Source organism: Capricornis sumatraensis, chromosome 17 (genome assembly GCF_032405125.1).
Source record: "Capricornis sumatraensis isolate serow.1 chromosome 17, serow.2, whole genome shotgun sequence".
Lineage (NCBI taxonomy): Eukaryota > Metazoa > Chordata > Mammalia > Artiodactyla > Bovidae > Capricornis > Capricornis sumatraensis.
The window spans coordinates 75,929,594-75,944,552 of NC_091085.1; the positions used below are offsets into that span (position 1 = coordinate 75,929,594).

Consider the following 14,959-nt stretch of genomic DNA (forward strand, 5'->3'; position numbering starts at 1 on the left):
TGGGGGGCCTCTGGTCCCGTCCAGTCCGCGTGGCCGAGCCAAGGCCAAGCCCAGTGTGGACTCTCAGCTGCCCATTCTGGCCGGCCCATCCCAGCACTGCTCCGGGAAAGCCCTGGGGGCAAGAACTGAGTGATCACTCCCACCAGGGATGGCCAGGGCTCAGGCGTGGTCCAAGAGAAAGCCGACGGCAGGCCGGCCACAGCCAAGGTGGCAGGGGTGGGGGGATGGCTGCAGGACCCCCGCCCTGGACAGGAGGGTCTGGGAGCCTCTGCTCTGCTCTGAACCTCCTGGGTTGTTCAGACCCAGAAAGGAATGGAGAGAGAGCCTGAACCTCAGAGCTGGGCAGCCCTGGAAGGGAATCACATGGCCCTGGCTTGGGTCACTCCCCCTGCCGGCGCTCCAGTCACTTTGTCCTGAGAATGGGGCCGCTGGCTCTCGAGGTGAGCACACAGAGGGAGGCTGAAGCGAGCCCGGCCCAGAGCCGGTTGCACAGGATGGGGTGGGAGAGGTGTATAGTCCAGGACCTCAGGCGGCAGCCCCACGGCTGAGGCTCAGACAACCCCAAGGACCGCAGCCTGGTCTGCTCAGTATAAGCTCTTTATTAACAAGTTGATTTAAAAAGGAGAGAGAGAGATGTAAAAATACTTCTCTTGGAGACCCCAGGAAGGGAAGGCACGGTCAGAACTCCTTTGCTGGGTCAGGCAACCCAGCCGGGGGCAGCGCGGAGAAGAGGGAGGCTCAGGCCTCAGGCAGGGAATGTGCAAACCCCGAGGCCCCACAGGGAGGGTTGAGGGCTTCCTGGAGGAATCCCCGAGCACCACGTCCCCTGCGTTGGGCAGACACGCGGCACCCACGTTGAGAGCCGGCGTCTGCTTGCAGCTTACATACAGGAAGGGGGGCGCCCCCCGGCGGGAACATCCCAAAGCGGGAGCACACAGCTTTGAGAAGTCTCTGGAAGCCAGAGGGCAAGGGGAGATCCCGGAGGCTGCTGTGGCCTGCCCCTGGAGCCTCAGGAGCCCAGGCCGTCCTGCCGGCGCTGGAGGACCTCGATGACGCTGCCGATGCCATCCTCAGGCACCTGCGGGCCGGCGGGCACAGGGAGGCGTCAGGGCTGCCCTGCCCCCTCCCCCTCCCCCAGGGCCCCTCCCCCTCCCCCCAGGGCCCCCTCCCCAGCCAGGGGGCTCACCAAGGCATGGTCAAAGTTGAAGGTGCTGATGTAGTAGGCGGAGATGTCGGCCGCGGCCAGGGGGCCCGCAATCTGGGCCACGATCCCACACTCGTCTGAGGGTCGAGGAAGGGCCGTGTGGGTCACCCCAGTCCACCCCCACACCCCCCCAGGCCCCAGCCCTTCCACAACCCGTGACACAAGGCGCAGCCCCTCACCGAAGCCCAGGGGCTGTCCGCCGATGCGCACCATCCTCCACAGCTCGCCCGAGGAGCTGGTCAGCAGCAGGTCACTGGGGAACCTGAGGCAGCAGGAGGGCGGTGGGCAGGGGTACCACGGTCTACCCTTGCCCCCACTGTGAGCCCGGGAGGTCGGCCTGCTGACCTCAGCGTCGGATGCTCTAGCTGCCCCCTTCCCTGGGGCTGGCCGAGGGCCTGTGCGCCACCTGGGGTCAGGGGTCACTTACTTTTTCTGCGTCTCAGCATCCATGACAATGGAGATGTAGCCCTCGATGAGGGAGAAGGCAAAGAAGGTGATGGAGCTGGGTCCCGGACTGCCAGAGGCTGCCTCCCTAGGGGGGCTGGGGAGGATGGAGGGCTCAGGTGCTCTGCCCACTGCCAGTCGGGCTTCACGCCTGCGAAGGGGCTGGCACAAGGGGCCCTGGGCAGACCCTCCTGGCCCCCTGCCCTCCCCCCTCGTCTCAGGGCCCTGACCTGCTGGTATGGCTGGGGACGGGAGAGGATGATGAACCCTGAATGTGACAAAGAGGACTTTACCCCAAGTCCAGAGGGCCTGACCAGGGCACAGCTCACGTGGCTCTGCCCACACCAGGGTGGGAAGGGGGCCCCAGCTGTGGCTTTGGGGCCTTGCCTGGACCTCAGTGCAGGGCACAGGGGTGTCACAGGCAGCCAGGAACCCCAGCCATGGAACAGGACACAGAACTGCAGAACCCAGGGGTGGGCGGAAGGTGATGGGAAGGAGCCCGGGAACAAGGTGTGTGGACCGATGCCAACGAGGGCCCACCTATGCGAATAGAAGAGGACGTCGATGAGGGTGGTGGCGATGGCTGGCAGAGTCTCGGGGTCCAGCGTGAGGACGCAGAATCGGTTTTGTGGGCTCTGGATGGGGTGCACGGTGGGGCTGGGCCCTGCTGGGGAGGGACCAGATGGTGGCCGAGGTGAAAGGCCAATTGTGGGCAGGGGCGCCCCCTGGTGGCCAGCCAGAGAGAGCCGGCCTGGGCTGGGAGTAGGGTCAGGCAGCACCTGCAGGAAGCTGCCTGGGTTCTTCCGGCCCCCTCTTGTGAGGAGGGGCATCCGTGTCAGCTGGTCTTCCCAAACCCACAGCCCCAACTGCACAAGGGAAGGGCCCCGGGTGGGAAGAGGAGCCCCCGCCGAGGCCCGGGTGTCAGAGAGCGGCCCTCACCATGCTGGGCACGGGGAAAGCCGTTGCTGGAATCGTCCCTGGCAACAGGCACAGGCTCCCCGCCCACCTCTCGGTAAATGTCGAACTCCCGGGCCAGCGTGTGGATCACCACGGACAGGTCCTGCTCCCGCACCTGGGCCAGGAGAGGCACAACGCATGGGTCCCCAAGCACCCATGGGGCCCGCCCTGCCCCGCACCCCTCCTCTCCCCGGCCCCAACCCAGCACCTGCGGGAGACTCACCAGGATGAAGTCTGTCTGGTAGGTGGACAGCATCAGCACGGAGACGTGGTGCTCGGCCAGCGGTGCGATCACTGACCGGGCGATCTTGGTGACCCCGGCGGCCTGCACGGCCGCACCGCTGGGAGACGACACGTTCAGCACCAGCCACGTGGCCTCGGCCACTTGCAGGAACTCGGACGGGGGCAGCTCTGTGGGGCAAGGGGCACAGGCCCGGTCAGAGCCTACAGGGCAGACCCTGCCCTGCTTCCCTGTCTGAGCCTTACGGGCAGCTCTACCAAGGTCGGGTCAGGTCTGGAGACTGGAGCTGTCTTCCTCCCCCAAGTTCTGCTCCTGAGACCTGCATGTCTGCAAGGACTGAGAGGTGCTTCTGGTGTTGGCCTGTCAGGGATTGAAACTTCCCAGTTAGGATCGGAGCTCCGAATTCAGACAGAGCTGGGTTCCAACCCCAGCCTCACCATCTACTTTCTCTTGACCTGGGCCAAATGATTTAACTTCTCTGAGCCTCAGTTTCCTCTTCTGTAAAATGGGATGACGGTATGGACCGCAAGACAAGTGTTCCGTGGGCGAACAGAAGGCTTATACCACGTGGCACCACCAGGGGGAGCCAGCAGACCAAGTTGGCTAGGGGATGCCCTTTACTCCGAGCAAATCCGAACTTTCCTGCTGCACAAATAGGGAAACTAAGGCCTGAAATGGCAACCCACTCCAGTATTCTTGCCTGGAGAATCCTATGGACGGAGAAGCTTGGTGGGCTACAGTCCATGGGATCGCAGAGTCGGACACGACTGAGCGACTCACTCACTCAAAGGCCTGAACCAGCGCGATGCCTGCCGATGAAGCCCCAGTGATCTGGCCTGAGACTCCAGGCCTGTCAGCATGGGCCAGGCTGGCAGGAGTAGGGAGATAGGTGTCAGCTTCAGGGATCAGGGACGGACCAGGCTGGCGTCCAGTCCGGAGCAAGGGCCACGGCCAGGGTGGCTGCTAATTGCCCAAGCGCAGCTAGGAGGCCCGCCAGGACCCTGCCCTGGGCTGGCTGCCTGCTCCTCCTGCATTCCTTCCCCAGCCCTCTCAGACTCCTGGAGCCGCCAGACCAGTTGGGGAGGGGGTGACACACACAAGAGAAGAGAGGAGTCAGTGGGGGGAATAACGGCGGGGGTGGGGTGGGCTGGTGAAACAGCCACAGGAACCCAATTCTTACCCCAGAATTGTAACTGAGGCCCTGCTGGCCGGCCAGGGGCTTGCTAACCGCCCTTCACACACAGCCCCGTTTATAAAGCCCTCGAGGGACCCTATTAGATCAGAACCGTAACTATTCCATTTTACCTAAGAGGAAACAGCTCAGAGAGGGGAAGTGACTTGCTTAAGGGCACACAGCCAGTGAGAAGTGGGAATGGATTAGAAGCCAGATCCATCCGCCTCCGGCCCCCTAGGCTCTTGCGACCACGGATCCTAGCTTTCGGTGATAACCTCGCAAAGGGGCGAGCGCAGTCTCCTCCCTTAGGCCTCCTCCCCAGCCCAGCCCCCACCTTTGAAGCCCTCCTCGTCCACCATGAGCGTGTAATCCTCGGGGGTCTCCGTCAGGCTGAAGAACTTGCACCTGGTTGGGGGCGGGGGGCATCCTCAGCCTGGGTGGGGCGGAGGGGGCGGGTAGACCCCGGCCGGGCGCCTCCCTGCCCCCTCAAGCCTGTTTTCTCCCCAGGACAGTGGGGTGTGTGCCCCGTTTCCAGAACTATGAACTGCTTTCCGCCTCCCCGACCTCCACGCCGGGACACGAGGAGAGGCTCACCCGCGGCTACAAACCCAGGCCGTCGAACCTTGAGCCCTCTAGACCAGCCCCTCCGACCCGACGGGAGGCAAGTGGAAAAAGTTCCACGCAGCCGCCAGGAAAGAATGACCCCACCTGACACCACTAGGGTTAAGCATTCACCACCCCAGGCTGTTTGCGCCTTAACCGGCCCTGGGAGGGGGCCTCACGGGGCCGGATAGGCGGCGGTCCCGGGGAGGTTAGGCCCAGGCCGGATGGCGGCCGGGGCGGGGGAGGGAGGAGGGCAGGGAGGGCTCTCCCTGCCGGCTCCCGCTGGCCCCGACGGCCCTAATCTCCCGACCGCGTCCCAGAGCGAGTGCAGCCCACCCCCGTCTGTGCCGCGAACCCGGACGCGCACCGGCTTCGGCGGGGCAGGAAGAGCAGCTTGATGAGCGGGTGGGTGTAGAGCCAGAGGCCGGGGCGGGCGAGGCTCAGCACCCGAACCCGGTGCTCTAGGATGTGCAGCTCCATCGCGGCCCGCGCGGACCCGACCCCGCAGCCCACAGGACCCAGGCGGCGCCGGGGGCGGGTCGCTGGGGCGGTGCCGGGGGGCTTAAAGGGGCCGCTGCGCGGCCGAGCGCACACCGCCAGCGACTCCAGCTCCCCGAAGGCCACACCGTGCGGGCCCGGCGGCCAATCCAGGGTGGCCACGCCTCCTTCTAGCGCCGGAGCCTCACTCTGCCCCGCCCTACCCGCCCCTGCTGGCTCCGCCCCACCGGTTTGGGCTCGGGCATCACCCGCTGACACCACCCGCGTCGAGTCCTGCGCCGGGGGAGGGGGAGGGGGGAGGGGGGAGGGGGGCCCTGCCGTGCCTCGCCCCTTTCAGGGCTCCGCGCTTTCCGTAGGACCCCCGCTGCGCTGGGGTCCCGAGCCGACGGAGACTGGGAGTCGCATCTGTCCTTGCTGAGCCTTGGAGGCGCGCCTGGGACAACGCAGCCCCCAAACTCCTGGAACGTGCGAGGGGCGGGGTCCGCTGCCGCAGGGTTCTCGGCCCAGAGCGTCCTGGTGCCTTGCCCCTCCTTCCTCTTGTGGCTCAGAGCTGGCAGGGCCACCAGAGCTGGCAGGGGTGGCGGGGACAAAAGTCCCCCAGCGAGGGCTGCCCGGGACTAGTATTGACACATACCCTCCCTGCTCCGTGAGCCCCATGAGCGGACTGATAAGGTGAAGCTTGACCTGGACTCAGTGGCCTCGACATCTTCTCTCACCCAGCTTCCAGAGCGGAAGGGAGGGCCCCAGCCATTCTCTGAGCAGCATGTGGTGGGGAGGGGGCTGAAGGCCACCAGGCTGAACACTTGTTTGGGCCAGAAATGCCCAAAGCCCAACCTTTGGGGGAACAGGGCCATGCATCTGGGGCTCACTGGGTCCTCAGGTTCTCTGCCGAGACAAGGCTGCAGTCATGAGCAGGACTGACGTGGCCTGGGCACACCTAAACTTGCCTCATGCCCAAGGAGGCCCCCAGCACTGGCAGTCGCCCCAGATCTGAGGCTGGTGAGTGCCAACCTGGGCTCGTTTCCACATCAGGGCTGGGCTCCACTCAGGCGTCCTCAGGCCTGCGAAGACCCCGGCGCGCACAGGCATGAGCACACGGAGGCTGGCCCTGCAGCAGGACAGAACGTGCTCCAGGGGCCCTTGCCTGGTCCGAGCATCCTCAAGTCCCACTGCCAAGGCTCTGAATCAAACAGGTTAGAGCAGGACTCGGGTCTGATGGACCCAACAGGTCCAAGCAGGCCTTCTGCCCGCTCAGCAGGCTTTACAGTAGGCAGATGGAGGAGGGGGCGGCACCTGCCCTCCCAGACTCTCTGGCTCAGTGGGTCCCCATGGAACACCGCAGCCACCGCATCCTGGCCAGTCCCTTGGAAGGCCGGGGGAGGGGAGTGTCCTCTGAGGCCGAGCCCTCATCTCAGGGGCAAGTGGCACAGGAAGCCACAGGGAGAGCAGCAGGAGGTGAGAAGTAGGCGGTTTGCCCTGAAAAGTTCCTGTGACCCTTGACCTCCTCAGCCTCAGTATCCCTGGTTCTACCAGAACAGGGCGTCCCAGGCCAAGGCCGCAGCCCTGTGATGCCTAAATGCTCCCAGGGAAGCTCTGCTCCTCCCTCCCTCTCCCCCCGCACCCCCAACCCAGCCCGGCCCCAGCCTGGTGGCCTGCCAGGAACAGCCACTATTGTTTGACTGGAAAAGCTGCTTCCTCAGCAGAAGGGGGGCCTCTCTCAGGGACACCCTGTTCTCACCCTTGCTGGTCACCACACTGCCTGCCTCGGTCCTCAGTGCAGAGTCAGGTCACCCTAGTTGGGAGTGGTAGTGAGGGGCTCTGGGTCCCAATCTGCATCAATTTCACCTCTCCCACTCAGTTCCTCTGCCGCCTCCTCTGTAAAACGGGGATAGGGATGAAGCCCACCCAGTCGTCAGCCAGCCAGCCCAGCCTGGCATGTGCTCACCTCGGTAAGCGGCCAGCGGGCGCCTCGTATCACACGTTCAGACTTCGCCCTGCACCCCTCTAACTTGGATGGAGGCCTAGGCTAAGCATGGGAGGGCAGTTCTTCACAACCACCCGCCCTTGGCACCAGCACCCGGCCCAGAACAAGTCCCTTACTGGGGTCCAAAGTGGCATCCAGGCCAACCCCTGGAGGAGCACTCCGGAAGGACTTATGGAGCCCCTCCCCTCTGTGAAGGGCAGGGATCAAGGCCTGGGGAGCAGGCCCTGCTCTGCCTTAGCCCTGGTGGCCCTCACCCTTGGCAGGCGGTGGCCATGGGCCAGGGGGGATGAAGTAGGGGAAACGGGCCGGGATGAGGGCCTCTGTAGGGTGTGGAGAGATGCTGAGCCCTAGGGGGGGCACCCCCTTCCCAGTCCCAAGCTACGCACCAGCTCTCTACACAAGCCTGTTTATTTCTGTACAAAACCATGTTTCTATTTTACACGAAGAACCCCCACCCCTGCCCACCACATCTGTGCCCCAGCCCTGGGGAGCATCCCCCCAGGAGGGGCTGGGTGAGGCCCCACCCACAGGCCCGCACCTCCACCTGCCCTAGCTGGGCCGGCCCGAGCTCCACTCTGGAGAAAATAAATAAGGAGACTCAGGCAGGATCTGTGCTGGGCCAGCCAGACCATCTGCCATGCGGGGCCAGGCAGCGGGCCCTCGGAGGGTGGGCGGGCTCTGGAGTGTCAGTCAGTCGGTGAACCATGTGGTGTGTGGAGACCCCAGCCTAGGGGCCTGAGCTGCCAGGGTTACAAGTAGGTGTCCTCACTCTCCTGGGACGTCAGGCTCTCCCGGGAGCGGTGGTGGGCTGAGTCCTGGGGGGCCGGGTCCTGCGCGGGCGCATCCTGTGGGGCAGATGCGTCTCCCGCAGCGGCCGCCGCCTTGGCCTGACTCGGGGTGGGGGGCCGGCCCTGCTGCCCACTCTCTCTCGCTGGCTCCCGCGGCTCCTTCTGGACCTGCTTGGATGCCTTGGACTTGCCTTTGGAGCCAGAAAGGGGGGCGTCCGGGGGCAGGCGGATGGACGGTGAGGGCTGCAGGCTGGGTCGCGGGCCCGGCTCTGCCTCCAGGATGGCCTTGGCGCCGTGCAGCCTGGGCGGGGACGGGCACTGCAGCTCCCCCCGCGTCTCCTGCCAGCGCCGCAGCTGGATGAGGTGCTCACGTTCAATCTGGCGCTCCGTCACTGGCAGCTCCACCACCTGTGGGGTGGTGAAGGTGGGGGGCATCAGGAAGAGCTGTCCCCTTCCACCTCCCATCCCGGGCCATGCGGGCTGACCACAGGACGGTGGTCACAGGCCCCAGAGTGACTGCCAGGTGAGCCAGGCCCTCGAGGCCCACCGCCTCGGAGGAGAAAGCCACGAGTCCTCCTGTCTACCTGTGTATCACCTCACTACAGCCCCCAGAGACAAAGATCCGCAAGAGCGAAAGACGGGAAAATAAAGCCAAGACTGGGATGGGTGGGGGCCACACCTACTCGCATTCCTCTAGGTGGATCTGGGCCTCTCTGTGCCCCCTCCTTGTTCAGACAGAAGGACGAAGTCTCTCCGCACCGTCCAGGGCTGCTGAGCACAAGGCCGCAGGCCCCCACCAGGGCCCTCAGTCTCCCCCTCCCTCCGGGGGGTGAGGGGCAGGGGTGGCCGTACCTCCTGGACCAGGAAGGCCTCCTGCATGACCTTGGGGCTGAGGCTCCGCAGCCGCTCGATGGTCTCGTACTGGCCTTGGCAGCCTCGGACCTTCTCGGGGGAGCCCAGCGCCTGCTTCAGCAGCACCAAGCCCACCCGGAAGATGATCTTGACTCCTGCGGGGGGCAGGCAGTGAGTGCAGGCAGTGGGGGCTGCTCTGGGGAGTTTCTCTGCAAACAGAGGCCCCCCGTGAACTGGACTGGTGGCAGGGGTGCTGCCCCAAGCCCAGCCCAGCACCTTCACAGAAGAACATGTCCCAGACGCGCAGCACGGAGCTCCAGGGCAAGGTGCGCGAGAAGGCGCACATGAACCACTCGGTCATGTAGAGCAGCGGGTCGACCTTCTGCTGGCTGAGGTGCTTGTGGGCCACGGGAGACACCTTCTGCAGCAGCGAGAAAAGGATCTCCCCGTCCAGCTGGATGGCCTCCTGGGGGGACAGAGAAGCCAGCGGGCCGTGACCGAGGGCCCGTGGCAGCCGCCCCTGGGCTCCTCAGGCGGCTCACGCCACAGGGTGCCAAGCTCCTGCTAGGTGCCGGGTGCAACGATAAGCACACCAGACACAGCTAGTCCCCCTCTCTGAGCGTGCCGTGCAGAGAGGCAGACAGACACGAACCACAGAAGCATCACGGGCTGAGGGTGTAGAGGGAGGGAGGGGGCTGTGCCCCCTAAGGGCACAGCAGGAACAAGACCCTGGGGGTCGTGTGCCAGAGGTCCCGCCTGTCAGGTCAGGGAAAGCTCATGGGTCATGGGCTGAAAGCTGAGGGGAAAGAAGAGTTATCAGAAGAAGGAAGGGGCGGAGGATTAAGCCTACTGGAAGGCCAAGGCAGGAGGAGCATGGTGCCCTGGAGAACAGCCACAGTGAGGCAGAGGTGGAGGGAGGGTGGAAGTGGGAGGCCGGGAAGGACTTCCACGGGCGCAGGACGGCTGCGTTAAGTTCTGGAGAGGCCACAAAGGTGTCAGGTCTGGGCCGGGTCTCAGGCCAGGGCCAGGCTGGCAAGCACTCACCAGCTTCTCACTGTAGTAGCCGGGCAGGTACTTCTCACAGATCTGCACCAGGCACCAGAAGGCTTGCTGTGGGGAGGAGAGGCGTGAGGCCTGGCTGCTGGGTGCTCCCCGGCCGCCCGCCCGCCCACCCGCGGCCTGGGGGTACCTCGGCGGGCATGTGCATGAGCAGCACGGCGGCGATGGGCGCCTGGGCCTGGCAGTAGCCCTCCTCGGGTCGGTAAAGGGTGTAGGCTTTCAGCACCCGGAACAGGTCCTGCTGGCTGCGGAGAGGCGAGTGGGGAAGGGCTGACGGGTGGACTCGGCCACCCACAGGCCTCACCTGTGCCCCAGTGGGCCACACCTGACTCAGAGGCTGCACTTCCCTGCAGACTGGGGTCACCAGGGGTCAGTCCCCCACTGCAGCCCCTGTACCCTCCTTTGACAGGTGAGGGCAGAGGCTCAAAAACAAAGCAGGGAGCAGGGCTGGGGCAGGGCGTGTGGCCCCTCGGCTAGGCCAGCCCCGTCCCAGGTCTGTCTCGGTCCTGGCCTGGCCGCCACGTCTCTCCTCTCCTGCATACCTTGTACCCACCCAGCTTTCTCCAGCCTTATTTCTCCCCACTCAATCTATGCATCTTCCTGTTTCCAGAGGAAGGCCAGGCCAGGCGAGCCTCGCTCTCTGGGAAGCACAGGATGAAGTGCCCCAGACCTAAGAGGACCCACCAGACTCAACCCAAAGAGGGAACTAACAGTGCAGTCAGGACCCTCCAGCTTCCGGGACCCCCAGCGTCCTGCCAGATTCATTCTACCTCCTCTCTCTGAGGGAAGGGACAGCCCACAAGGCCCAGCCTGCTCACCCGTGGCCCCCCCGGGACACAAACATCTCGTGGAAAGGGAACTGCCGGTGCAGGTCACGCTCAATCACATCCAGCCACTTGGGGTCCCCAGGGGACATGTCCAGCTCCTGGAAGCAAGGTCAAGAGCATCTCTTAGGAGTTAGGATGGCTGGGAGGATATCACTGTCCCAGGTTGTGGAGGAAGCCCCATCACCAGGGACAATGTCCACCTGATCCCATCCTGACTGGGCCTCCCCGAGGACAAGTCAGGAAGCTTGGGTGGGGCAGAGACGAGCGGAGCAGAGTCCTGGAAACCCTGAGGGGCTACCTAGGCTCCAGGAGGAAGACCCACGTGGGTAAGAGTGCCTGACATAGCTGTGGCTTGAGATAACCTCCAGGCACTTCATTCAGGACTCAAACACCTTGTTACCCCCTGAAGATGGAAGGCAACTTGGAAGCAATGACTCCCACCTGGGAGGACCACCCTGAGCACCACTTGAGATGGCACATGTGGGCCTCGCCGACTGTTCTCCTCAGCCCCCCAAAGACAGGTCCTATTGTTACACTGTTCACAGGTGAGGAACTGAGGGTCAAAGAAAAGCCACTTGCCTGATGCCGTGTGGCTAGAAAAATGATGCAGCTGGGTCTGGAAGCCAGGCTGACTCAGAGCTGTCAACCCCAACTCCTGTGCTACCCACCTCCCTGTACAAGCGGTGCCACCTATTCCTACTCAGGAAGCATGTGCACGCATGTGCGTGTGTGCGCGTGTTCTGCTACACTGAGCAGTGACAGGACATCTGTCACACCATTGGCCCCAGAGCCGTCTCTGGCTGCTGGGGTTTCAGCAAAGTTTTTCTCTTTCCTTTGAACTTCCGTGAACATTTTTGCATGACTTCCATTTATGAAAACAAAGCTACTACACAAAAAAAGATCCTTTCTCAATTACTTGAAATGTCCTTTCTTATTTGCTTGTTGGTTACAGGGGTATGTATCATTTGTCCAAATTCTCTGAACTGTGTGCTTAAGATCTGTGCACTTTACTTTATGTAAGTTCATAACCTCAGCTTTCAAAAAAGAAAGAGACAACTCAGTGGAAAAGATGCCTGGAGGGCTGAGCAGGGAAGCAGACAGAGCCCTCGTTGTCTGCGTGTTGGGCAGCGCAAGGAGGGCCCCAGGAGGAAGGCTGGGGCCACAGCAAACACATCAGTGGGCATAGGCCCAGGCCCCTTCAGGGCAGGTGACTTCATACAAGTCCCTTTCCCTCTGTGCCTCCTCAGTGGGGGTATCCCAGGATTGAAATAAGGACCCTGGGGTGTCAGGTAACTTGATACAAGAAGGTGAACACAGACAAAAAGCTGATGCAGTGTTGGAGGCTGGAGGCTGGAGGGAGGGCCCAGGGCTGGACAGTAGGCCCTGGGGCGGGTGCACAGCCACAGACGTGCGCACACAAGCTGTGCACGTGCAGCCCCCCAGGAGGGCTGCAAGTGCCCTAGGCGCCTGCAGGTCAGGGTGCTGTCCTGACCCGAGACACTTTCTTGAGTACAGTGCAGGCCTGCTTCTGTCAGGAAGGAAAGGAGGGCCACAAGTTCTCCTGAAGGCCCCACTGAGGCACGGACCTGGGAACCCAAGGTTCCTAGAGCACGCTCATGGGGTTCCTCAGCAGCCCACGGCACTCAGCCACACAGAGTCACCACCCCTCAGAAAAGGAAAGGTGCAGCCGAGGGCCTGCAGGGAGAAAGGGGGCTGATGGTCCAAGGCAGGTAGGGGCTGCTGGGGGCGACGCAGTTACCACAGCCCCCACAGAGTCTGCAGGTGCTGGCGTCAACATGAAGGGAAACTGGAGAAGAAAACCAGGGAAGAAAAAGACTGGAAGGTCCTGTCCTGCCTGAGGAAGAAGCGGCCACGCAGAGGAGGAGGAGCTGCTGGGGTGTGAAGCCTGTGCTGACGGCGGAGGCTGGGGTCAGCGCAGGCCTGCAGGGGCAGGATTGCTGCACCCTTGTGGCTGGCGCTCCTGCCTCTGGCCTCTTGCCCCAGCAGCCGGAGGCAGCTTCTCTCCCCGTCCACTTCCTCCACCCCACAGGCAGGCAGTGTCCCTCCTGCTGTGCTCACAAACCACTGTTCTGGCCCCCAGGACCACTTCGGGGCCCCGCCACTAAGCTTCAAAACATCATGAAGCGCTTTCTGGGCCAGTCTACCTCCTCCCACAAGCAACCTTCAGACCCCACAGAGGCGGCCAGCCCCTCTCGGGACGCACCACTCCCCAGACACACACAGCACAGAGAGCTCTGCACTCCGCTGCTCATCAGAGGCACTCACGTCTGCTAACTGTGCAACCAGGAGGCTGACCGGGCCCCCAAGTTCCCTTGGCTCTCAGGCTATGCTCTGGCGGCTGAAGGTAACCTAGGGCCTCGGTGGCGCTCCAACCCCACCCCTGAGCCTCCCACTCTGCCAGAAGGGAGCCCCCTGACATGGAAGTGATGTAGCCACAGGGAGGACGAAACAAGAGGCTGCCTGAGTAGGCATGATGTCGGTGCTCTGTGGGACAGCCCGATCCCTGATTCAGGCCTGCCCTCAGCCAGACACTCCAACAACCCCTGTCCCCTGGGCCACCCTCCCCACCTCCAGTCTACAGCAGCAGCTCCAGGAACAGGTTTGGCGGGAGAGGGCTGTTCACTGAAGCATGAATTTTGTCAACAGGGAGCTGCTGACTGACAGCTCTCTCACTGCCTATCATCAGTCCCAAGAGCCTGGGAGGTGCCCTGAGGCCTGGGGCCAAGGCTGGCAGGTGAGCTGGGGCAACCCCGGGAAAGCCAACTGACTCCCCGAGTTCCCTAGAGGAGCAGGCTAGAGGAGCAGCCCAGGCCAGGGGGAACCCAAGAAGCCTCATGAATGGAGGGGCGTTCTTCACCTTGGCAATCTGGGGTGGGGAGCAGTGGGAGGGGAAGGCATGGCTGGCAGAGGGTATCCCGTCTGACCCCTGACTGGCTTCTGAACTCTAAGGACACTGGTTTGGCTCTGCCACCCCCGGAACAGACAAGCCCATAAGCAACATGGGTGAACCCTGTCTAGCCGGCTTGGATGAGGCAAGAGAAAGTAGAGAATGGGAAGTCAAAAGGTGTTAGGGTCCTGGGACCCTGCTGGGCAGCCCCCGAAGACCCAGAGCTCAAGCCCCAGGTGGTCAGGGAAGGGCTCTGAGTGTCCCTCCCAATAACCAAGAGCTGAGAGGTAGCCCACCAAGTCCAAGAGAGCAAATCTGGGGGGCTGCCAATCTGTCTACCCCACTGAGGCCTGCTCAGGGCTGGCGCCTCAGATGAGCAGAGGCCCCGGAGTCACAGACTGACCAGGCCTGGCAGTCAGCTCTGGAGGGGAGAGGTCCCCTGAGCACAGAGGATCACCGCCCCCCAGAAGATGTCCAGAGACGAGGAAGGGAGGGCAGGGGAAAGAAGGGCAACTCACGTCGAACTTTCCAGGGTTCTGCTGCAGCTTCACCTTGCCTCCTGACAGGTACTGCCAAGCGCGGCCCCGCAGAGAAGGTGGGATGCCTTTCTGGCACCGCAGCCGGATCTGGAAGTCAAAGGGAGGCCATACCTGTGCATCCAGCCAGGCTGCCCGCTGCCCCCTCCCCAGCCCCCAGAGGCTAGTGCTCATCAGGCCTCCAGGGAGCACGGGGGCAAGAGCTGAACCGGGGGAAAGCGGACTCCACTCTGTTGCTCCAACACCGCACTGGGTCTGCTGCCAGCAGGTGAGGGCAGCGGCCCCGGTTCCCTGGCCTAGTGACACACAGGGGTTCTTCAAGTCCACACAGGATTATGAATCTCCATCTCCATTTTCTGAATCCAAATGGAACCAGACAAGTTAGAGGAGCCCCTGGGATGTCACCAGGAAGGGATCTGCACGATGTGGAACATGGCTCAGCCACAGGGAAAGCAGCTCACAAGATGACTCGGAATGTGTCCAGAGACGTGTCCTGGGTGCTTTCATGGGAGTGTTTAAGCAGCTGTGTGGCAAGATACATCCAGCCTAGAGAGGAAAGATCTCAGCAGAATTCAGGAAGAAGACAGGAGCTGATCAGAATGGCTCCCCCTTTGTTTGGTCAAGAATCCCCTCTCTTCTGTTCTCCCTGACCCTGAGCTCTCACGATTTCCAGACCAGGGTGGAGGCAACTGGTCTGGGTGTGAGTCCTGATCCCAGGCTAAACTGGCGCCGGCCTTCCCCATCATGGGCTGGGAGAGGGGAGGGAGGAAGTGTCTGGGGAGCTCACGACCCAGAGCTAGTGCTCAATGCATACGCTTGTTCTCTTCAACAGAAAAAAGGCTTCCACTGCCAAACCCGGCTTGAGAAAGCATCACGCTTCACAG

General features: G+C 63.1%; 2 protein-coding genes across 4 annotated transcripts in view; both read right to left on the reverse strand.

Moving 5' to 3' along the window:
- Positions 1 to 609: 609 nt before the first annotated feature.
- On the reverse strand, positions 610 to 5,109 carry CASTOR1 (cytosolic arginine sensor for mTORC1 subunit 1). 2 transcript variants are annotated; one of them, XM_068989972.1, is made up of 9 exons: positions 4,991 to 5,109; positions 4,355 to 4,425; positions 2,829 to 3,016; positions 2,588 to 2,720; positions 2,189 to 2,312; positions 1,632 to 1,745; positions 1,384 to 1,466; positions 1,187 to 1,281; positions 610 to 1,078 (listed from the first exon to the last, which is right to left on the reverse strand). In XM_068989972.1, exons 1-9 carry the CDS (start codon positions 5,101 to 5,103, stop codon positions 1,010 to 1,012), a joined length of 990 nt encoding a protein of 329 aa, XP_068846073.1. In that variant the 5' UTR covers positions 5,104 to 5,109; the 3' UTR covers positions 610 to 1,009. The 2 variants fall into 2 exon arrangements, with proteins under 2 accessions (XP_068846073.1, XP_068846072.1); XM_068989971.1 differs by having other exon boundaries at positions 2,189 to 2,315.
- A 2,416-nt stretch (positions 5,110 to 7,525) lies between these two features.
- Positions 7,526 to 14,959, reverse strand: part of TBC1D10A (TBC1 domain family member 10A) — a 28,644-nt gene continuing 21,210 nt past the window's right edge. For both annotated transcript variants that reach the window (XM_068989584.1, XM_068989583.1), the window contains exons 3-9: positions 14,058 to 14,165; positions 10,623 to 10,729; positions 9,935 to 10,049; positions 9,790 to 9,855; positions 9,022 to 9,211; positions 8,746 to 8,900; positions 7,526 to 8,301 (exon numbers count right to left, since the gene is read on the reverse strand). In XM_068989584.1, coding sequence (XP_068845685.1) covers positions 7,855 to 8,301; positions 8,746 to 8,900; positions 9,022 to 9,211; positions 9,790 to 9,855; positions 9,935 to 10,049; positions 10,623 to 10,729; positions 14,058 to 14,165 — 1,188 coding nt within the window. In that variant the 3' untranslated portion in view covers positions 7,526 to 7,854. The remainder of the gene's footprint in view (positions 8,302 to 8,745; positions 8,901 to 9,021; positions 9,212 to 9,789; positions 9,856 to 9,934; positions 10,050 to 10,622; positions 10,730 to 14,057; positions 14,166 to 14,959) is intronic.